At 40.5% G+C, this 24,075-nt stretch overlaps 1 protein-coding gene and 1 long non-coding RNA gene across 10 annotated transcripts in view; one reads left to right on the top strand and one right to left on the bottom strand.

Moving 5' to 3' along the window:
• VPS13D (vacuolar protein sorting 13 homolog D) overlaps positions 1 to 11,470 on the top strand; it is a 103,797-nt gene extending 92,327 nt beyond the window's left edge. For all 5 annotated transcript variants that reach the window (XM_084495205.1, XM_084495203.1, XM_084495202.1 and 2 more), the window contains 3 exons: positions 4,506 to 4,637; positions 8,674 to 8,914; positions 9,745 to 11,470. In XM_084495205.1, the coding sequence (XP_084351331.1) occupies positions 4,506 to 4,637; positions 8,674 to 8,914; positions 9,745 to 9,876 (505 nt within the window). In that variant the 3' untranslated portion in view covers positions 9,877 to 11,470. The remainder of the gene's footprint in view (positions 1 to 4,505; positions 4,638 to 8,673; positions 8,915 to 9,744) is intronic.
• LOC311422318 lies at positions 10,987 to 23,808 on the bottom strand. Of its 5 annotated transcripts, none has more exons than XR_014685261.1 (4): positions 16,254 to 16,414; positions 16,053 to 16,130; positions 13,388 to 13,560; positions 10,987 to 12,533 (listed from the first exon to the last, which is right to left on the bottom strand). It is a non-coding gene; the product is annotated as an uncharacterized lncRNA (long non-coding RNA). The 5 variants fall into 5 exon arrangements; XR_014685262.1 differs by having other exon boundaries at positions 16,053 to 16,114; XR_014685260.1 differs by lacking the exons at positions 16,053 to 16,130; positions 16,254 to 16,414 and adding an exon at positions 23,719 to 23,808.
• Between the last annotated feature and the right edge of the window lie 267 nt (positions 23,809 to 24,075).

Genomic DNA, 24,075 nt, shown 5'->3' with positions numbered 1-24,075 from the left:
CTTAATTGATTCTGGGACTTCTTATGCTTTATGCTGTACTCTCCAATCATGGATTTGTAAGACAGACAAGTGCTGCCTTCATTCTGCATTTTGTGGGGATGCATCATGCATGGGGTGATGATACTTACTGAAGGGCTGCAGGTACAATTGTCTTGAACAAATGTGGCAAGTACTTAAGTTACTGCATATTTTATAATAAAAGATGCAAGACTATTCCTCCTTTAACTTACCAGATTAAGTCTCTTTTCAGTGTCTGAAATGGACTAAAACCTCCTCGGACAAAGCAGTCACTGTATTTGTGAAGCAGACTTTTTCCAGAACCACATAGGTAACAGATTTAGCATTATTTCTCCAAAGTACCAGCAGCAATTGAATTCATAGGCTTATACTACCTGCCACTTAAAATGGAAGCAAAGACAGAATTTGAGCTATACCAGAACCAGTAAGTTTATTGCTTTAAATGGGTTAGAATGACGACGCTGTAAGACTGGTTACCTTTATGAACATTGATGTTAATGGCTGGAAGTTTTTGGCAGCAAGAACTGTGTCTAGCTGAAGAAAATTATTAGAAAGTGTGGGAGAGCCCTGTGGCTAGAGGGAGAGACCTTGTTGGAGGCTTACACTGCTGATCTGCACACCGGTGTTTGTCAACAAGAATGGACTTACATAGGGTTAGCATAGGTGACAGTCAGTCAGTACAGCAGCTGAAGTGTCTGTGAAGAGCCTTTTCTATTCAATGCTGTTTTCATAATGCCACAATCGCGTCTCTTTGCACTTAGAGCTGTTGTTTGCATTGGGTTTTGGGTGTCCTCGTGCTCTTCTGATTATGGATCAAAATCTGTATGCACGTTAAATGTGGCTCAGGTTGCCTTTTTAAATGGGTTCGTAGTTGCCACTCCTACTCTGTTACCAGGACAGCAGATATTAAATTGTACAGGTCCACATCCTAAGTGAAAAGTCGTAGCGATCGCTATGTTGGTCACAGTTTTTTTTTCTTTTTTCCTGTTGCTTTTTTGATTGCAGGTAAAGTTGGAGTATTCTGAGTAATAATTTGGGTGTTAGTACTAAGGAAACTGAAGGGTGTAATAGCAAAAGTTGGTGCCTTTTTGCATATAATTTTAGAAGTGTGATATTTTGTTTTCACAGACTATAATCTGTTGATAAACATTTTGTTACCTTCTGATATTTTTGTTTGTTTGTCTTTACAAAGCAACCTAGTTACACTTCAATGAAATGTTTAGGTCCAGAGGACAGTCAAAGATGAGTAACAGTTTTGAGAACAGTGCTGTGCACCTCAGATACCCTAAGAGCGAAAGCCATAGTGAAGGAGAAAGGATAAAAAGTAATTCCCTAAAGCATGTTATTTCTGTTGTAGAACTTTTTTAGATCTAAGTTGGTAAATAATTCTCATCAGTAAAATATGAACAACTTCCTTACACAACTAGTCTGTGATCTGTTTTAATTTAAAAAATTCTGGCTCAAAACTGGTCAACTGAATCACAGGAATCCTGTGAACCATTAAGCAAAAGCCAATCAATTAACACTGCTAACTGTTTTTAGTGGATGTACAGCCATCTGAAATGAGATGCTCCAGCGTTCAGCTTTGTCTGAACAGTGAAGAACTGTAGTGTGTGCCTCAACCTTCTGACACCATTTCCAATCCCTTTGTGTCTCCATTCAGGAGCACTCTTCCCTGCTGTGTCTAGTAGACATGAGGGCATTTCTGTCTTGTATTGCCTTTTGTGAGCTTATTAAAAAAGAATCAGCAAATCTGTTGAGTGCATGTTTAATGCAATACAGATGTGGGCACACCACCGGTCATTCTGCTTTACAAATCTTCACTTTTTGCATTTCATCAGTGTTGCTTATTATTTACAAAATGTAACTTGAGAGTGTAGAACAAATTTTTAGATTAGAAAAAAAAAAAATCAAGTTCTGTGGAATGCTGTTAGCTGTCCAGACCAAACAGACCAGTTTGCCAAGGGGCTGATGGACTAAATCAATGCAATTTATGGTAGCACTAGTGACACTTCGTTGAAAAGCAGCTGGCCTTCTTATCACCAAGATGAGAATTAACTTTTTTCACCAGGATGAACATTTTTATTGTGAAGTAGCAGTAGAGACAGTAAACACTGTATTTCTTAATACTTCTTCTGTTAAAAAATAACCCCACAAAAAAAACACCAAACCTACAACTATAAATTGCCAAGTCTTATGGAAATTCACTGTGGTAACTAACTAGTACTTCTGCTGGGTCTGTCTGATCTGCTTCTAAGCCAGACATTAGAAACAAGCGTTCACTGATATCCTGGCTGCTACAGAATAGATCTGATTAAAAGACCCGTTCCTTCCTCATTTTTGCAAGATTGGTGCATACAGTGTTTCAGGTACCCCTTCCCATGGTACCATGGTATTAGAGAAAGTAGCACAGCTGACTGTTTATCTAAAAGACAGTTAATATAAAAACCATTATGCAGTGTTGTTTCGCATTCCCATGTGGATGGTTGAATGCTCCATTATCTAACTTTCCTGAATGTATAATGGGGAAAGAAAGTGTCTAAGTGAAAAATTAATGATTGGCCCATAGTGAGTTAAAAAGCATACATCAAGATTCAGACATTGTCTCTTTAAACTTGTCAATAGAAGCTACAGGTGCTATAGAGAGGTTTAAAAGCCAGTTGGGGCTGCTTGGACAAGTAAAATTCTGTCATTTTCCTGCTTTTGGAAGTGAGGAAGTAGGACAAGTAGCAAGATGCGAGTATCACGCTGGTTGGAACTTTTTAGTTTATTTGGAACTTCGACATAACGTTTTCCATTTCATGAAGGCATGCACACACTTTGTTTACTAATTTGTAAGAATATGTAAAAAGAGGCACTGATTTATTCACCTCTTACGTAGGTTCAAAACTATAGCAATACTACCATGCAACTGTGCCCACTACAGATGAATCCTATTTTTATCTAGAAGATCTAAGGGGCTGAAGAGGTGATTTGTTCCCAAGTGATAGTAGTTAATGGGGAAGTTCTAACAACTGTATACAGCCGTTATTCAGAGGAATAGTTTAGTCATATATAGGTTGTGGAAGTCATCTGTTCATCTAGTGTTTTGGTTATTCTGGTTCAGATAACTGCTACCCATGGAAGAATACAGTTTTAAGGCATTAAACTTCTTTTTTGCAAATGAGGGAAACAAAGTACCTCCATGAAGCAAACTGAATTTTCGTATTGGCATTTTTTTGCTTAGAAGCCTCTGTAATTAATTAATTAATTAATGTTTTACCAAAACCTGAAGCAGTTAAGCAGGACAGGTAAATACTGGACTATTCCAACAGTATTCACTGAAGCCAAGAAGGGAAGGGGCAAAAAATTGTCTGTCACGATTAAAGGGCATGGGTGTCAAAGACTGGAAGAAAACCAAATTTTAAGTGTGCATGTGTTACGAGTCTTGGACAGGACTGCTGAAGGGGAAAGGTAACAAAGAAACAGGGCTCCAGAGAAAACATCTGCAGAAAGCAAAGCTTCGAAGGCAAGTACTCTTGTGTGCTATTGCCAAGCAGCTTATAAAGAAAAGCCGTTGTTACGTGGGATTTTTTCCTCCTTTCTTTTGATCAAAAAGGATAGAAGCAGTTCATTGTACAGGGTCTTTAGAAAGTATCAAGATGGGAAGTAGAGTGCACTAATCAAAAATGGTGCATTTGGCTTGAAAAGCTAGTAACAGCAGTAGCTTGGGAGGTATGAAAAACCATGCACCAGTCCCAGAGTGATGCTATTGGGAAAGGACAGAGAATAAAGCAAGGCTGCGCAGCCTGTAACACAATTCTTCAGGGGTAGGGCGTTCCAAAAGCTTAAAGGAATTCAGAATATTATTTTTTAACAAAATACTGCTAGGGGAGGAACCTACCCTGCAGTTCTTTAGCACTGTGGCCAGTATCAACCTCTGATGTCTCTTAAGCCATGTGTGTCTTTGTATTACTTTCATTTTTAATAGCTACTCAAGAAGGGTGAAGTATACTAAGCCTTGCTCAGAGATTCTAATTGTAGATTTTTCATTTAACTTTACTGCATGTTCCTATTTCTATAAACCTGCAATTTTTAACTACGGGCAACTGTCTGTTAGTGGGAGCGCCGTCTAGGTCAATGCAGTCTGTAGAGAATTGAGAAGAAACTGTCAAATCAATGGAATTCTGCTGATAAATAGATCAAAGACTTGCAAACCATATACTCAGTTTATATTGCTTCTTCATTGAGCTCACTGCCCCTTAACTGTAGGAGAAAACTGGGAAAGATTTCTTTGAAATGAAAAGCCATATGAATAGATATTGTGTCTTCAAGGCCAAACATTACAGAATCCACATGCTGTATTTGTGAAGACCTTGTATTTTTAAAGGCTTTATCACACCTCGTATTTCAAAATAAATAAAACTCTCGTGTGCTGACAGGTTTAAGTAGAAGGAAAAGCCCTGCTGTTGCAATAAGTCATTTTTCTGCACCTATTTTGCATGTAGGACACAAGTGGTGAGAGTGAGAAAGCCACGCTGCTGCAGAGGACCCCAAGGGCTCTTGCCCCGCTATATAAAAAGTCAAGCGGAAGGACAAGAACAGCTGTTCAAACTGACTGACAACATCCAAGATGAGTTGTAAGTACTGACACAGTTACTCTAAGTAGTTCCACTTGCTACCACTCTATCTTTGTGTCTTTGGGAAAGAGAAACAAAAATGATTTCACACGCGTGCGTGCACATACGTGTAATTTGTTTTCTCCTGGTACTAATTAGCAGCACAGTACTAGCCATCTGATGACTTACACAATGGCCTGTCCACTGGCTATAGACAAATGTCATAGCAGGTGCCACTGGGGTCCATGCTTCATCTGCTGCTAACTGCCATTTAACGTGCATGTTCAATGCATGCTCAGCCTTTCCTGTGCATAAATAGATCTGTGTTGCCAGAATGTGTACTCCTCTTCCTGTGTAACAGAAGCACATCCATACAGGCAGAACTAGTATCTGTTCCTTTATCTGCCTCTGTGTGCTATTTCTCACAGTCGAAGGCCTAGAAGAGTGGCTAGTGGCTCCATAATAGCAGTAGGTGAATCACACTGACCTGTTACTTGTGTACAGTCTCAGGTGGCTCTGGTTTAGATATGAGAGAAGCTAACTTGGATGCTTGTAGTAAATGTTATTCCTGAACTAAGAGTGTTAACAGTTAATGAGCAGAATAACCTGCACTATATATATATATTTATGTATTTATTTTTCCAGAAAAGCCTATGCTAAATGATCTGAATGAGTAAAAGATGTGCCATCAGTTTTGCATATATGCTTGAATGCCTTGGCTATAGGTGCATGAAAGCAAGTGAAAACAGCAGGTGATGTTCTACTGGTGGTCAGGGTTGAAAGTATAAAAAATAAAAATAAAAATGTGTATTGAATAAAAGCACAGAAAGATATCTCTACATTGGTTTCTACAGGACATGTCAGTTTGCTGGGTTAGGGTCTCAAGGTGTAATTCATTATTTAACCAGATCCTTCTCTACCACAGTTACCTGAATAGCTGTTTTCGGTATTTCATATAATACTGCGTTTTGCACCTATTATCCAACAGAGCATGTGTCAAGACAAAGTAGTTAGAATTGTTTTCAGTGCCTCAAGAAAAAAAGTAAAGTATGTGGTGAAGCTTGCAGAGGGCGTTACCCATTCAGCAGTCTGTCCTAACTCCACCAGCATCAATGATCTGGTACTAAAAGCCAGGTTACTTCCAGCTGCCTGTAACAAAGAGTTTGTAGTTTGCCACTTGCTTGTGGCCTTGTGATCTTGCACTCTTACTATTTTAATCTTACATAAAGAATCTAAATGGCATATCCAGCCTGACTCTTAAGTGAGGAGAATCAAAAGAAAGCAATTTGTGACAAAAAAAATATTTTAGCATCAACTTTTCGCAAGTATACCCTGTAAGCAGATCTCTGTGCGTTTGTCATTGAGTCACACTGTTCAATCACTGTGACTTTCACCATTAAGAACATCATTCAACAAGAAAACAGTGTTTCTTGTCATGGAAAGTAAGTACAAAATTATGCCTCTGACTTTTATCCCAGTATCATAATCAGAAACACATTTAAAGACCTGATTATTTGCATATTTTCCTTCAGAGTTAAATCCATAAAAGGGGGTTTAATACCTTGCTCTACTGTTCTAACTAAATGTTTCCACATTTTTTTCCAGTTAGGCTCACTGTTTCACTTCTGGAAAATATTGTGTAATTACTTCCTGATGTTGTTAAAAACCCACAAATTCTCCAGAGATCTGGTTGCTTCTGCTTTGTTCTACTGGATCATGTTTCATTTAATCTTTCATTTTATTAATTTGAGATTTTTTTAATAGTGTAGAAGCATGTTTAAAAAAAAAAAAAAAACAGTCAACTAAAGTATTATCTTGAAGTAGTATCTTAAAAGGTTAAATACTCATTTTGAGAGCTAGGCATAGAGAAGAAAATAATAGTTGGCAAAAGAAAATGGGTAATGATGCATGACTCAAACTTAGAACAAAATGTAGAGCTTGAACTACAAATTAGCTAATGTTTCAGTGCTTCGCCATAAAATGTGTCCTCTATTTCCATTCCTCAAAATATATACATGACGGCAGTAAAAATCTTGTATGAAAAATCTGAGAGATAATCTGTTCTTATGGAAAAAATACAAACCTGTAGTCTGGTTTCCCAGTTGTGTGCACTGAACTTTATAGTAGCTTTTGGTGCTTCAGCTCTCTCCATGGAGGTCCCCATATAGAGGACTGTAATGGCATACATGAGGAAAAAACAGCTGGTCTGCTTTTGTGGATATACAAAAACTAAAATTTCTCAACTTCACTTGGACAATTGTGAAGAACAGTGACAGAACGTTAGGAATTTCTGATAAACTTTCTTTGAATTTTCTTTCCCAGTGTGCCAGTAAGTTTGCTCTGGTTTTGCTTCCAGTGGAAGTTCAACCCAAGTCAAAGCTAGGATTTGCATAAAATAGTGGACTTGCTTTTATGTGCCTATTCAAAGGAACAAGACTATTCTGCAGGCTATAATGCGACTATATTTTAAAATGAAGATTTCTGTGCTACTTCTTAAAAAAAAATCACTCTCCTTCATACTTATTTCAAAGAGAAAACCTTATCCTGAGGTGTTTGAACTTTGAAGGAAAACTGAGGAAAACATCTTTTCAGTCGATGTGTGAACACTTTTGCCTAGGGTTTTTGTTTTAAAGTGGACAAAAATGAGTGTTTCTGCTCCTTTTACTTAAAGGAACCCAATTGCTATCATACCATAGTCATATCATGCTACTCTTCACAGCACTTAAATGAAAATTTAATCTGTTAACAGATGAGCATGTACGTCTTCTTCAATTTCATGGAAGCAAAAGCATTTGTCAGCTGATGTGACTATAATACATAGGGCAGGGAAAAGACAAGTTCAGCACGGAATGGCATCTTTCAGAGAAGCATCAATAGAAAATTACTGGCGTTATTATTCTATACTACAAAAAGGAACCATGATCTGAGCTTTTGAAATATGGCAAAACAGACAGTAGTTCTGGAATTGGTCATTAGAGACGGTAAGCTTTTCTGTCTATCAAAAGCTCTTAAAACTGAAAATCTTCAGTGTTTTCAAAAACAGTGGAGTGTTCTGCATAATATAGGGCAAAAGCAGACAGATTTATACAAGCAACTGTTCGGAAAATAGTAATTTTGAACCTATTTGACAGCAAGAGAATCTTAGTTCTACAGATACTTCTACTGTCGTGAGTTGCTGACAGAGCATTATTACCCTGTTTAGCACTCTTTCCTGGTAATGTTGTATATTCTATATATAATTTTCTGAAATTTTCAGCATTTAAAAAAAAATCACTAATGAGGTTCATTTCAGGAGTAAATCAAAAGTGGGGGAGAAGAGTTTGCGTGTGAAGTATCTATTCCACTTCAGCATTCCTTACAGCTATATTTTACACATCAACCTTTCCAGCCATCGTAATTCTCAATCTTCTTAATTCACTCTTTTCTACCTCCCCTATTCATCACTTGGACTAATCTCTCTGGGGAAACCTGCTTGCTGCTTAACCTTTCACCCCAGTGTTAAACAGCTAATTTCTCTTTTCTAGCTACTGGTCCAAGCAGCAGGTTAAACTTTTTTGTTTGTTTGTTTTTAAAGGCAAGGTAAGTGTGTGGTAAAAGGAACTACAGTAGGTTTATAACATGTAAAAGGATAATGCTTTTGTCATAAATACCTGCACACCTTTTTCACGTATCAGTAATGGAACTGAGTTACAATTAAACTTCAGTGTAAAACTGCCAGTGCAAGGAAATTAATCTTCCTAAGTCTTGTTAAAGGATATTTTTATATACCCTTTTAATGTCCAAAGCTAGAAGCCAGGCATTTAGTGCTAATATTTGATTTACAGCATGATCTTTTTCAGCTGAGGGGGTACTCACCAGCTTGCCTTCTAGAACAGTTTAAATTAAATACAAATGAATTGTACATGTTATGCTATTAATTTTTCTGAAAGACTTCTAAAGGTCACTGAACACAACAGGTTAAGACATTTATTACAGCTCAGTATTTTTAGCTTCATGTGATTCATTTCTTGGGGTTGTTTTTGTGGTTTATTTTTTCCTTTTTTTTTTTTTTTTGCAGCTTCATAGCAGTGGAGAACACAGAGAAGTATTGTGTTCTCATTTCATCTAAGGCTGTTTATTTCCTCAAGAATGGTGACTACACAGACCGTGATGCCATCTTCCTAGAAGTCAAGTATGATGATCTCTACCACTGTCTTGTTTCAAAAGATCATGGAAAAGTGTATGTACAGTTGACGAAGAAAGCTGTTAATAAAAGTAGTGGTGTAGCAATTCCAGGTCCATCCCAACAAAAACCAATGGTAAGGATTGAGCACCTACTGTTACATTCATGTGGGGTTTCCTTTCCCCTAAATACTAGTGCCGAAAATATTTGTAGTTATCAGTGTTTGGTTTCCTGTACTGCTCAACAATGAAAACGTCCTGACAGCAGTGAAGATAGCTGCTGCCAAAAAGTTTTAAGTAATGATAAAACTTGTTCCATAAAGATTCTGAGAAAAGCTGATGGTAAAATCAAAAATATTCCTGAACAACGAAGTTACAATAGGAAATGTTTCTTTACTTGAGAAAAGATTAACTTTACAACACATACATGGAACTTAAATACTGTGCTCTTTGTTTTTACTCCAGTTTTCTCTTCTCCTCACATATATTGTATTTTTTACTTCTAAATGCCTAGGATTTGAAAGTCATATGTATGTCATACATGTAAAAGTTAATCAGAACTCTCACCTCTAAACCCATTAGTTTTTTTGCTTCGTTACAGTAGTTGCTCAGGGTCTGTTTTACAGACAAGGTTACAAGCTCACCCCTGACCCAAGTCAGTTTACATTCCAAACAGACAAGCCAGATGAAAGGTAGGAGAGGAAGCGAAGGAAATAACTTCAAATATTGCAAGATGTTTCTGCTCTCACCCAACAATACCTAATCTTTGGCTACCTGCCTGTCTGTCTCATTTCTTCTGTGCTGCACCTCAGCACTAAGAACAGGTCTCCACTGAAACATTTCTATTCCTTTACACAGACTTCACGCATAGGCGACCCAATTTCTTCAGTTAATGAAGTAATAAAAAATACTCTGCTTTAGATAATAGTAGTGCCAAATTAACAATAAACACATTTCTTTTTTGCAGGTCAGTGTGCAATCTGAAGTTCTTGCAGTAAAACTCTGTCAAGAAATAAACTATGCAAAGAGCCTATATTATGAACAACAGCTTATGTTAAGACTCAGTGAAAATCAAGAACAATTAGAGCTGGACTCTTGAAACATCTTCCTTACCAACAGAGTGAATTGCAAGAATCAGTCTGGAGCTGATGGTATTCTGTAACTAAAGAAAATACTATATGGGAAGGAAATAAATATGATTTTAGTATTTAACTATATGGAATCATTGTGAGTAAGAAAATAAGTGTGGTGGGCTTTGTTTTGTTTTTAAAGCATTAGTTGTATAACTAAGATACAGCTGAAATGCATCTGTTTCTGGGAGAAGCCTGTATTTTGCTAACATGTATATATGTAAAAGTGTTTCTTGTAAATAAGAAGGTACAGACCAGGGTGTTGGTATAAACAGAAGTCTGTTTACTGTGTAAAGAAATTAAAGGATCTATACTGAGTCTTACTGCAGTACCTGAAACCACCTGTTCTCTCTCTCTTTGCTTTTCACAGTTCAGGAATCTAGGTAAGAGTTTAAAAAAAATTGAGTTAACTGCAGCTGTTGGAGCACAGAAGTCCTGTAGTTTTTAGTTTTAACACTGTAATTAGGTGTATTGATTTTTTTTCTTTTTTTATCACTAGTACAGCTAAATGTATGTATACTTAATATTCCACTGAAATGTCATTGTTTTTAACAAAATAATTGTGTTACGTTAAATATTGCAGTGATGACTCACTAGCTCAATTACATTTCCAAAATACTAGAAAAGATAAAGCTGAATCTGTACTGATCCAGAACTCAGACTTAGCAAAGTCTGTACTTGTGAAGGCTTCCAAGTTGTTTTGAAAATAGTTGAAGTGAGCAGCCCTGGAAACCAAAATATTTAACTTCAGTTTTTCCCTCCACTCTGATTGAGTGTAAATATAGTTAGCTGGTTATTGTAGAATTCTCCTAGCACTGGAAATGCCTGGGATGGGGGGGAGAGACATCACTGCATCATTTGTCTTAATGACAACCTCTTCAAAATTAAACTTTTTGAAATAATAAAAATAATATGTTTTTTCAAGTGTTGTATTATCAAATGAGTATTTGTCTCATCAATTTTAACCAAGCTAGAGATTGAGGAATGTAACAGAAGGGATACCCTGCAGGTAAGGTGTGTGGATTTGTTTTTGTGGTTTTCTTTTCTTTTTTTTTTTTTTTTTGGCTTCCCCCCCACCCCACTCTAGTTTTCATGTGTGCTCCCTGGAGATAGTTCAGCAACTGTGCTGAATATTTGCATGCAATACGGCACTCTGCTATGCAAGGTTCAAATGTGATTACACGATTTTTGCAAAACCGTTCAGTAACCTTTTGCAGATTTCAGGAGCCTTTTAAGTGTTGATTTTGTAAGCCTTTGACTCAAAAATAAGAAGTCCACTATAAATTTACTTTCATCTTAAATTTACCTTTTTATATCCTTTATGGTAAAGGCATACAGGAATATTTTTATACTGAAGGTTAGAAGTAAAACTGTTTTTAACTCTTGTACTGTGAAAGGCGGAGGACCACTGTGTAAGGACAAAATGTAGTATCAGTGGATGTGTGTATGGTCTGTGACTGGAAATCAAAATCCACAAAGTCCATTATGCAAATGAAACTGATTTAATGCACCACTTTTGTATATTTCTTTGTATAATTTTAAGTAAAGTGTAGAATTCAACAAGTGCATTGGCTCAACAGTGCTTTAACATGTCAGTCCCGTTGGACTCTGCTACTAAGACTTCCTGCTTCTCTCCCTTGTAGAACTCTTTTTTTTTTACATGCAGAAAACGTCTAGTTGCTAAAACTAGAAAGTAGGTCGGCAAGGTGAATAAAAGTAGTTCAGAGCTCTGTGGTGATAAGTTACATGCAAAAGGCTTGCATACTTTGTTTTGCAGCAGCTAAGTAAGGAGCTGCTAAGCAAACACCTGAAAAGAAGAATGATAGTATACCCATTGAGTGACCTGAACCCAGAGAGTCACAGGAGGTAATGGATATAGCTAATGTATTTTATTTCTTTTGGAATGTGCATAACCTGTTTTTTGGCTGGTGATAACGATTAAACTGATCATTACTTAAAACTTCAGTGTACCCGCTGCCCTCGATGTATAGGAGTGCCATGGACTGTTAACTGGCTTAGATTATTCTGTGTTACAATGCTGTTCCAACATTGTTACTGTGCTCCTTTCAAGTACAGTGACTGAAGTTGCTCATTCCTATACAGACGTGCAGAGTTTTCTCTTATGGGTACATATACAGTGCTGATTACGAGGAGTGATCTACAGCCCTACATGCAAGAAATGCATATCCTCATTGAGCATTCCAGAACAAATTCAATTAGAACTCTGGATTTCTTCTATGATTTTTTTTTTTAAAGCTCAGATATTACTTGTTGCTGTAACCCAACTATTTTTATATTATTTCAGAACTTTTACTGTGGACTTCCTATTGTTATTGGCATTACTAGCAGTATTACTAAGTGAATAAATAGAACTTTCAGATTCCAAGAGCCATACTCAAAAATAGTTTTCAGAGGAGGTAGAGAGGAAGTGCAAGTCTCTAGCTTTCACTGAAATTCTTAAATCAAACACAAGCTGTAAGCAGACAAGACAACATAATTCTGTTTACCAAATTATGTAAAGTTTTGAGCTTCATGAAAACAGTATGCTTATCCTTTAGCTTGGTTTCATTTAAGGAGAAGGTATGACTTACAGCAATAAAAGCAGATTGTCTTGATATTTCAGAAACTGTGGGGAAAAAACAATTACTGATGAGAGACAGAAACCCATCTTTTTCCCCCGGACACTCTTTAACACACAGCTAATACAATTCAGGAATGAAAATACTTTTTTTTATACTCAGTTGCTCAAGTATCTATAAAAAGCTGTTGATAAAGTCTCCATGCAGCCACCCACCTTCACATGCTGATAAAGGTTAAATAACCCCATCAACAACAAAGGCAGTATTTATGAAAACAAAAACACATAACCCATGCACTGATAATGCTAAAGTAGAAATACTCTGCTACTGCCTGTTAGCTCTAATTAATTTTACCCAGATTTTGATGAAAACTATGCAACCTGTTCTCTGCCTACTCAGCCCAACTTCATTTTCTTACTGTAGCAATTTTTTTTTTTAATGTGTGAGCTACTTTATTTAAAGTACAGGCAGTGAAACAGGAAATACAAAATGAGATATGCCTGAAATAAGGTAAACAGCATGCAAGATGTGGATAATATCCTTCCCTTCCTTCTGCTCTTGAATAGATTTTTCTAATAAATCAGCTAGATACTAGCTGAACATCTTAAGCTGTTTATCAAAAAAGTGCAGTGCTTACATTTTTGTGGAGAGAAAGTAAGTGGCTAGAAGTTCCACATCTCAAAATGGAGACAATAATCATAATGCATACTTATGACAAGGAGACTTTGATCTATTTGCTATCCCATTTCCTAGACTGCATGATGTTTTATACCATTTATCTATTATCTCATCAGTCCTAGATTTACTTTCTAGGATCATAGGCCAAATACATGTGTACATATATACACACACACACCAAACAAAAATTATTTTTCCCCCCGTAACACGGTTTAGCACTGACCTGTTTCCTACAACCCAAACCACTAGATGATGACTCCTTCATGAATAACCTCATGTGCACTGCTTCTCTTCCTTGAAGAACATTCCTCTATCTGTTAATCACAATGTTTTCACCTCTGGTACCTTGGTGCGAAAAGCAGCTGTCTAGGTGTACACACTCCAGGTTACAGGCAACTGTAAAGATTTAAAAGCAGAAAAACAAAAGACACATTTTAATATAACATGCACAAATACCTAACTTGGTTTCTCATAAAGAAACATTGTATATGGTTTGTGTGTATGTATACATTATATATATAAATTTCTTAAACTAATTTTGAAACGTGATAGCCATACTCCTAATAACCTCTATTCTTAGAAGCATAGTTGCTATAAAGAAGGAACACAGAAATACATGTAGGTCTGAAAAATCAGACTAAGCCCAGAGATCTGCATTCTATTCCGGACTTCTGTAACATTCAAGCCTGATGGTAGACTGTTAATCAGCACACCTGAGGATGCTGTTTTATTACAGGTGGGGCTAGGACCAAAAGAATTCCACCTCCCCCTTTGTAGCATTGGTTCAAATTGATTACAGCCTAGTGGTAGTTGGCCTGATAATCTGACAGCCTTAAAAAAGGAATCAGGACAGTTCAAATCTATCTGCCTCACTAACACCATAGTTACCAAGCTAAGAAAATGTTTCATTATCAGAGGTCAGCACACAGTTTCTCCAAGGCAGAGATGTAGTCCTTTCCTAGTTCTCTATCATCAGACTTTCTGGAATGGGAGAACATGAGTAAAAACAGCACCAGATGTGTACACAAGGTTGGGTCCCCACACTGTGACTGGATTTGCACATGTCTCAGCTATAATACAGTGCAGTGTTAGTCATGAAAGGAGGTCTGCCAAAAAGAGGGAAAAAAAAAAAAAAAGTTACTCATTAACCACTGACAAACAGTGAAAATTTCTTTCCCTATTTTCCCTCAGTGGAACTACAGCATATTCAAGTATAGAAATAAAAATAATCTTGGAGCTAAATGCAGTTACATAAGAGGTGCATACTTACTGCATTATATCAATTCTATTAGCGGCCTGCTGTACAGTTACATTGTCTCAATGCAATCAGACTCCAGAATCACAAGGGGTTGATTTGGGGGTGGGTGGTTTGGAGTTTTTTTTGGTAACTGACACACTGCTGCCCAAGCAATGTGCCCAGCACATGCAGTTCTCTCAGGGGATAAGAATAACCTTGTACCTCAGGCCTATTCTGGTCTGACTCAAAAGTACTAAAAGGCCATGAGAGAAGTAAACAGCTTTCATGTGCGTTTACATTTTGGATAAATGGATGGGTCACCTAAAGGACAAGGATTGTGTATGGAGGCTACATAACAGTTGTTTCTGTGCACTAAAAATGCCAGCCAAGAAAACAAAACAAAACAAACACACCACTGGATACTCTGGATACTGCAGCTGTAGAGAAATTTTTAACCAATAGAGAAATCTATCAAATCAACCAGCCCTCAGCACTCCAGAAACTACACCAGCAAACACTTGCATTGACCTTGGTGGATGACTGACCATACTTGATGACTTCGAGGCAAGCACCCCCCAGTCAGCAGTGCAAACCACGAGGTAACAGAAGAATGATGTGGCAAAAACCTGTGCCTGCATATTTAGATGAGGAAAACCACCAACAACAAAAAAATAACACCCTTTTCAGGAGCAGACACCCCCCAACACACACAAGCACAGATCCTTATTTTGATAAGGCCTTGACTGCAACTCAAACACCACCAGTGGTCTCTCCCCCCCAGTGTGCACCACTGAACCTCAGACCTGCTTTGAAAAATGTTACCAAGCAGAGTAAGCACAGCAGAAATTTCAGACATCTCACAGAAGCATCACAGCACTCACGGGGAAAAAAAAAAAAAAAAAAAAAAAACAGCAGAATTTTGCCCAATTTCAGGCAATTAAAGTACAAAAGTTAACAGCAGTTCAGTATCTTAGTCAACCACATTTACATGCAGTGAAGTGCACAAGACTTGCACCAGAACCCGGAACCTTGCTCCCACTTGCTCTTCCTTACCACAAGGCCTGCCTGCAGCTTTGCAGCACCCTAGCTCACAGTTTCTACACCAGCACAGTGGGCAGATAAATGAGAACAGCACTAGCACAATCGGGTGGCAGCACTGAATGGCAGGTTGGGGTGTGCTCCTTTCTGGGCTCATGTCTCCCTGCAGTCACCTGCAATCTACCAGGCAACTGAAGCCTTTTTCTCTATTTTTTTCCCCCTCCTCTTTTTCATCATATAATTCTCTCATATGAGGACAATGCTCTTGTAACCAGTAACATTTTAAAGTTAATTCTTAACATTTAAGCAGAGAAATAGAAAAATATATGCAAATTTAACTAATTCAGTAACACCTTTTACAGTATTACCATGCAGTGAGGGGAACATCCCAGAAATGTAAAGACTACACTTAACACTCCTTTCTGTGACAGAATATGTCTTTATTTGTGGTACGATAGCAGTTGCACTATGAGTTATGAGGGTTAGGCAGAGACAAATATACTTAGCTGTATAGGCACCCAAAGACGCTGGAATTATAGCAACATCTATTCGCTGTGGGTTCCTGGGGAAGTTTGAAATAACTCACACAAGGCACACAAACACACTTTCTCACCTTGCACAAACCAGCAAGACTTCTGGACCCACCGGTTTCCTTCCATTGTTCACCCACGAATGCTGAAATGTGAGCAATCTGCAATTGAAACCATGTCACTAACCAATCAGTGAGCCCTGCACGCAGAGCCCAGTGCTTATTCCACAGAATAAGCATCTCCATCCTTTCTGGGTTACAGTCAGCAACACTTCTTCCCACTACCTGCACTGTAGTAAGCGATGGGTTTCCACCCTAAGCAAGACACACAGAAGAGTCTCAGCACTTGCTCTCACAGAGACAAGGGGAGAGGAGGTATTTCTGGAAGTCTGGCTCGTATTCAGAAGAGAAATGTTTCCTTTGGCTTGTGAAAGTTGCTCAGACTGAGAGCAGTAAGAGGCTGAAGAAGCCAGCTTTCTATTCCCTGTTCCATTACTCTTTTTGATTGGCACTTTAATGAGGGCGCTAGGGGTCGACCCCCTGCCAGGGGGCTGGTTCATGCCCCGTTTATCTCACAGTCCATGTAAGACTAAAATAACACGCCAGGCTGAGTTTCACTGGCTTGTGATCCAACAGCCCACCATGATGGATTGAGTGACTGCAGCAAGTTGGCAGCTAAAGTGTGTTGTAACAGTATCTTTCTGTCAGCACAACACAATGGATTTGCTGATTCCTGGGTTTTCCCAGTGTTCACCGTCACCATTGGCTCCGAATTTTCTAAAGTTCATTTTCCAGGGGGCTGCAAAGTGATAATAAATAACATACCAAAGGTTATGCCAAGCTTTTCTTCCCCTCAACTGCCCTGCTGCTGACAAAATAGGGCTGTGGTGCCAGCTTTACTGCAGCTGCAGGAGCAGCCCCGAATTCCTATTACTCACTTCCATCAAGGGGCAGCTCTATTACTCCTCTCATGTGAGCTCATTCTGCCAGGGATGGCCTGGAGCGCAGGCCGTGTCACCCCGAGCAGCGCAGGGAATGCCATCGGACACGAGAGGAGGTTGCTATGTACGTCTCACCGGGAGAGCTGCAGGCTCGTTTGGGGGCCAAGTTCACAGAGTGCAGATACAGAGCGCACAAGCCACAGATTTTGTGACCCCCCTCACTTACTTTGCACGGCTCAGAACCATGAAAATGACCCATAACTGACCTAGAAAGTCTGGAAACCCATGTGAGGGACAGATTATGCTTTAGACCCCTTTCTTTAATGTTACAGCATAACCTCATACAGCTTTTATAGTAAAACACCAAGCAAGAGGTTTCTTTCCTTTAAAAAGTGAGTTATTAGGGAATGAACTGAACTTTTATTTTTAGCCATCTAAAGAAGTGCTGTATGCACTACTGTAAATTAAGGCTTTCGTCTCTGTGCCATTTCAATATACTCTGTGTACTTTTTATTCTCCTTGCCACAGCCTGTGAAATGAACAATGCACCTCAAATGCAGGGGAGAACATTCTTATCTTCAGCTGTTGCCACCTTACCCCCTCCCAGACAGAGTGAGCAGATGACCTCCACAACCAAACAGGCTTTTCACTTATCTTACAATGATTTTTCGGCAGCCCAAATTTCAACAAGCTAACTCCCCCACTCCCCCAAGTCAGAACAATACCCCCTCAATCCCCAGGCTAATAAAAATAAGGAAGGTGAATGCCGTTTTCCTTGCTTAGGGCAGAAAAACTGTGTATGTCCGTACAACTGTCTACAGTTCCCCATTTCATTTAGTCCTCGCATGAGGCAGTGCAAACAGCCATAAATACTTCGAAACGCAACCTGAGAACTTAAAGTGCCCCAATATCAGTGTGGTCATTGCAGGCAACCAGAGCTGATCCCACTTCACCCCTTCCCATCTCTAGGGCACTAGATCCAGCTAACTCTGGGCAAACTCAAGAGTGGTCCTGCCAACAAAAGGAGTGACTGATACAGCAAATGAGCAAGGAAGGTAAGAGCAATGAGAAAATGGATGTGTACAGGCCTTGGAACAGGGAGAAGGCACAGGGATATGAAGAGTGTGATGGGGAAAAGGGGACAGACTGAGGAGCTGCTTGAAGAAAATAATGGCCGCTCTCAACAGCAGCTTTCTACATTGACAATATGAATCACTCCACACCACAGATTTCAACTTGTGGTGCTGGAGAAACAAGCCTCATGAGTTACAGATCTGTGTTTGTGAAAGAGAAGAAACGTTCTTAACTGCAAACTGGCACAGCAGCAGCACACAGGGTCGCTACTGGAGCAAGTCTCTGCTAGCAGAGAGGTAATTAGCCTAATTCTTTGCAGAGCTCCTCTAGAGAATCCAGTTCATAGTTCTGTGCACCCCAACACTGTAGCCTGCAGACACATTACTCATCCAGCTTTGATCTAGCTACCTCAGAGACTGCCAACAATACCGACACAGCAGAGTGAAACAGAAGATGTGCTGTGAAAGCGGTTTGGAGCTGTATTGAGGCCGTCACCAGTCAATCCACCTAGCCAGTTCAATCCCAGCTTGTATCTGCCTACACAAGCTGCTGCAGCCAAGCCCTAAATGCTCCTCAGGGGAGAGCCAGATACACCTTAGCACACTAACACAGAAGAGGGCATATCAAGCATATAGCCAGAAAGCCTGGGAATTATTAGGAAAAATGAGTGGGTGGGGGAGCTCAAGGGACCAGTGGGAGGATGCGGGAAATCAGTAACACTGATTTGAATAACTGGTAACAATTATTAGATCTTTTTTTGGTATGAATCATCTCTCAGAGACTCACCATTTGAATGATGTCACTCAAGGGGCAGTAAAAAAAAAATACAGTAGAAAGAACAAGCCTCCCCTGACACAAGGGTTTCAAGCCATAAGGTGAATGGCCAAACAGGTCTGGGAAACTTCACCAACATGTCTGAAAGGGAGTGAGTTTTATGGTGCACATACACTCTAACTGGCAGATCAGACAGGCAAATTTGTCTTTAGGAAAATCATGGTGTTACTTAGAGCTCTGCTGAATCTCTTCAAACTGATGGAAAAAGAGTGGCCTTGCTCATCTGGTGACCGCTGAACTTGTCCTTGCCCCATTGGTGGCACTTGCATTTGAAAAACAACAGTCTGCAAAATTAGTCAGCCAGAGCCATCCCCAGAGGACAAAACAAAATCAGAACAACAAACCAAAGGCCCACAACAAGCAAACAAAGTGAATTTGAACAGAATCCATTCTGGGATTGGGTTCACCAAATGTACAAAAATGTTCCTGTCATTACAGGGGAAGGGGCAGCAGAGAGCAGTGCTGCCTTACGCTGATTTCAACTATTTTTTTATTTTTTAAACAACTGCACAAGGAGAAAAAATGTTTGATAAAAAGCTAGTAGCATCAGCAACAGCCTGATGTAACAGGCAGGCTGAGGAAGCCAAGTGCAACCCCACTACCATTCATACTCTCACAGAACCACATCCCTTTCTGTCAGTAGAAATACCGAGCTTCCACATCCATACTACATTTCTTCTTCACCCGCTGGGCAAAATGCTGAAACATTAAGAAAGCAAAATGACATTCTTGTCCTCTGGTACGAGAGGACAGAGTGACCTGGAAATGCTGAAGGTAAGCTCTACAGCAGGCATGGTCATTCCAGCCCCCACTTTGGTGAATCCTTTCCCCCAGTGCTGGAGCCACCACAGCTTCCACTCTGCTGCAACGCTGGGCTGGCCCAAACGCACATCTGGACAACACGGTAACGTCAGTCTGAGCTCCTGTCCTTCCTCAACACCCAGGAATTTGGGATACCAAGGGAGATGCTGTCAGTACTACTTTGCAGCCAATCACCTAATGTAAACCTGGCAGTGGCTGAGGAGCTGTATGTGAACCGAAATGTGCATGTAGTGCGAGAAAAACTTGACCTCCTTCCCAGATCCAAAATGGGGGAGGGAAACCATCATTCTGCACTGAGCAGAGCAGGAGGCAAAGCTGAAAATACTGTTCCAGGAAGGCTCGCAGCTCCCTGAAGTCAGCGCTTATCTCTAGGTTTATACAATGATCTTTCCATTTCAGACACAGAGCTCCTGGCATTTACCCTCTGAAGCTTCACTACCGGTAAAAGTCTCTTAAAGCCTCTGCAAGGACCTCTTTTACAGAATTTAAGCACACACACACAAAAATAGAGGACTGGAAATGCTATGCAGCTTCTAAGCAGGCAGCTTCTATTGGTTTCACACCTTCCTCACCTACAAGGAGCGAATAGGAAGACCAGAGAACTCAAAGTTCTAACTTCAAACATTGATTTTAACCTAGAGAACTAGGGTTTAAGTGCTCTACCTGATATTACTTTCCAAAGAACTCGCCACCCTATTAACTTTAATTTGCTTGGAGCTTTGGAGATGGGAGAAGAAGCAGTAGGCATTTTGGAAAAGGTCAACAAACCAAATTCTGCCCTTGGTTCCGTATCTCTGGAGCAAAGCCCATGATTTACATAGAGGTCATGTGAGTAAGAGCCAAACTACACCATGTACAGTTAACAATATATATTAGTAACTGAGAACAAAATTAAGCCTAGCGGTTAGCATAATGCTATGTTTTTACAACATCTGTCAGCAATTATTTGTATTTACTTGCACTGCAAATGCAGAAGAAAAGTCGGAGAAATATAAACATCAGAATTCCCTGAATTCCCACCAGTCTTGCATCTTCCCACAAAGAAACTCTAATCATTCCTGTTTAGACGCTATTTGTTCCCTGCCCTCTCCAGCATGGAATTTCTTCCCAATTCTCTATGACCAGAAATTATTGGTCCTGTTTCTACACTGGAACAAACACTAAACCCACTGCAATTAGTGGCATAAACTTCAGTGCTCTTAAGAGAGCAATTAGACCTCTAATACTTTCTGGACTCCAAACAGCTAATCAAACTCCTTTTGGTTCCTTCTCTCCCTTTGGCCATGCCTTGCGCTACAGCAAAAAGAGGAGGCAGGGAAAGCAAGGGTTGTGCTCTACTCGAGTTGTACTCCACCTGTGCAATGCAGGGTGAGGAACAGGTTAGCTGGGTGAAAAGTTCACTGCAAGCTGAGCTGTCTGTTTCTCTTGCTTAATTTATCCGATATTTGGCTAACCTTGCTCTGAACCCAGCCCCCAAGACCCCCTTCCTCTCATCCCTCCCCAGCGGGCTCATGTCAGCCAAAGACACCGCCCCTTATCCCCTTCTCCCTGACCCTGCTGAATGGAGCGGGGGCTGGGACGGAGGGCCAAGCACAAAGCCCTTGCACTGGAGAGATAATAATTATTTATGCTCGAAACTCCAACAGGCCTCGTCCTCAGGAGCAAAACTATGAGTTCCACAGTCAGCAAAATTTGCCTGATATCGTGTCCAAGTTTATCAGTTTTCCCAAGGCTGGATGGCACCCAGCCCGCACACCCCCGCTCTGCACCATGATGCTCGTCCAGGGACGTGGCGCTGCCTGAGGAGCTGGCAGCCTAAAACGGCCCCGATCCACGCTGGCAGACCTTGTAGGGGGACTGGCACACCACTCCTACTAGTTGTACCCATGTCCAAGGTATCAGTTAGCCCAGTATGTCCATTGCCTCCTTTCCGCAGCTTGAGAGAGAGCCTCAGAAAGGAACATAGCAGACACAATATTGCAAAAGGCAGAGCATTAACTGCAATAACACTGGGAATAAGTGGGAAGATGCTTGATGGTTTTCTCCTCTTAAACCCCACACAGTTGTTGAAGGAAAGGCTGGGACAGTGAGCCATGTTACTGCTGCTCTTTGGGAGGAAAGGATTCCCTGATCCCATGGGCCTTTATGCAATCTGTAAGCTACTCAGACAGTGCACTGTGCGAAAGGCTTTGTCCATCTCCGCAGACTGACCACTGCCAGTGCCTGCAGCTTTCCCACATGTCCTCCCCTGCCCCCAGAGGTGCTCCAAGAGTACCCTGCAATCACCCTGCCACGCGGGCAGAAGCAGTGCACAGCCTCACCTCCCAGGAAGCACATTCAACGTCACCTCTTGATTATACACATCAGAGCTCTGAGCCAGGTGATGCAGGCCACTGGAAAAACTGCCCAAGAACGCACGTTTTTGACAGGCTTTCATTATTTTCCTGCTGTGCTTGGGACTGCTACCAGCACTCTCTGGCACAACAGAAAATGTATTCAATGGCCTTCTCAGTGACTGGATACACCATCAGAAAACAGCACACAACCTGACCCTGCCGTGCTTTTACTGCTCTGCCAAGCAGCTAGCACTCTCATGTTTAATCCCAGACTTTACGAATCAACATGTTTTTATATCCACCTGCTGGCACTCCCTGCCTCTATGAGATGGTGAGTTAGGATGCGTCTAGACTCAGCTAATTAACTCTGCTAACTGATAATAATACTTTCCTGTAAAGCTTAATTTTGTTATACTCTTTGACCTGACAAAGGACTGTATAGCTGTTCCACAGCTTTGATACACCTAAGCTTTTAATACATCTGCAGAAACTCTCACAAGCAGCATATTATTATTGACATGTATCATCACAGCACCCCTAAACACCGTTACAATATCACTGTGCTGTCCCACTGATGAGGGGCAGGGGAACAGCCTGACAGCTTTACAGTAAGTGGAAATTCCTCGTGGTCTAAGAATAATATTAAAATGGCTTCTCAGGATCACCAAATGACCTTGCTTTGACACACAGCTTAATTTGTCTGTAAACAGTGCAGACTGGAGCAGTTCTGATGTGGTCACCAATTTGGTGACACCATCCATTTCAAACTTCACTACTCCCACATAGAGGTAGCACAAGATCGGTCTGCAACAAAAGAGTCCTTGTTATTAAAGGAATCCCAGGCCCTTATCAAAGAACATGATCCAGCATCCCCCACCTAACCCCTGCATATTTTCAGGGCATGAAAATTGCTATGAAGAGCCAAACAAGGCTGTCAGGAAGACATCAAACTTCAAACAACTGCATTAGAAAAAAAAAAAAAAATAATCAAAGGATACACACCAAACTCTCAGCTCACGTTGCATAACTCACCCAGTATCTGTATTTCTCAACAGTACAACCTGCACAGGTACCACTGCATCAGGATAATATCACCATTAAAATAACAGACAACTGTTGCAGTTGTCAATATCAACAGTTTTTTGTGCAAACTTTCAAAGCCTTCACGAGATTTTAACACCTCTTCAAAACTGCTGAGTCTGTTCACAGCCACGTAAAAAGGAATGGGATGGACACAGCAGCTGTACAGACCGACACAGAAAATCAGTCGCAGAATCCAAGCATCCTAGTTCTGGGCTCCTTCCATTCACCACACAGGAAAGCAAAATAATTATTTTTTTGGGTGAAAGAATTTGTGTGAATTATACCAGCACGGGAAAACTAAGGGGAAGAGGAACAGAAATGCAGGGCAACGGTTTACAACTTCTGGCTTAAGAATCACACCATTAAAGAAAACAAAAAGAAAGAAAGAAATGCTGATGCGATTATTTTAATAATTTATGGCCTATTCCCTAAACCCCAGCATTCACAAACCTAGAAAAATGGTTTAGGAAAGCTGCTTCCACCTTACAGACGACCCATACAGGGCCCGCCATGCCCCCTCAACACGGCCGCCGGGCTGCCACCTGCAGCCAGGGCACACAACCGGTTTCTCGCCCTTGTTTTGAGGCGTTTTCTTACGTTTTGTTTTGTTTTGCTCCCCCAATAAACAAATAAATAGATAAATAAATAAACTCGGTTCACCTCACACCCGCCTCTCTGGAAGGTTCGGCGGCAGGCGTCACAACGCGCACCCCCCCCCATCCTACCGGCCGTTAACGGTCCCGCGCGCGGCCCCCTCAGGGCGCTGAGGCGAGGCCGGCGGCCAGGCCCCCGCGGGAGCTGCTCCCAGGCGGGGCCGAGCCCGGCCGTCCCGCAGGCGGGCGTGCTACCTACCGAGCAACCCAAATATTAAAAAATTGCTGCCATGTGGAACCTATTAGGACATTTTAGAAGGAATTCACGTTCATTGTTTCACTTGAAATATAAAGGTTATAAAACTTAATGGCCGCATGACAAGGAAACTATATGAAACACTCGGAGATTTACAGAGCAACTGCT

Source organism: Aythya ferina (assembly GCF_964211825.1).
Source record: "Aythya ferina genome assembly, chromosome: 21".
In the NCBI taxonomy this organism is placed as follows: Eukaryota; Metazoa; Chordata; class Aves; order Anseriformes; family Anatidae; genus Aythya; species Aythya ferina.
The sequence above is the reverse complement of the archived record's forward strand: the minus strand, read 5'-3'. Positions and strand labels throughout refer to the sequence as shown.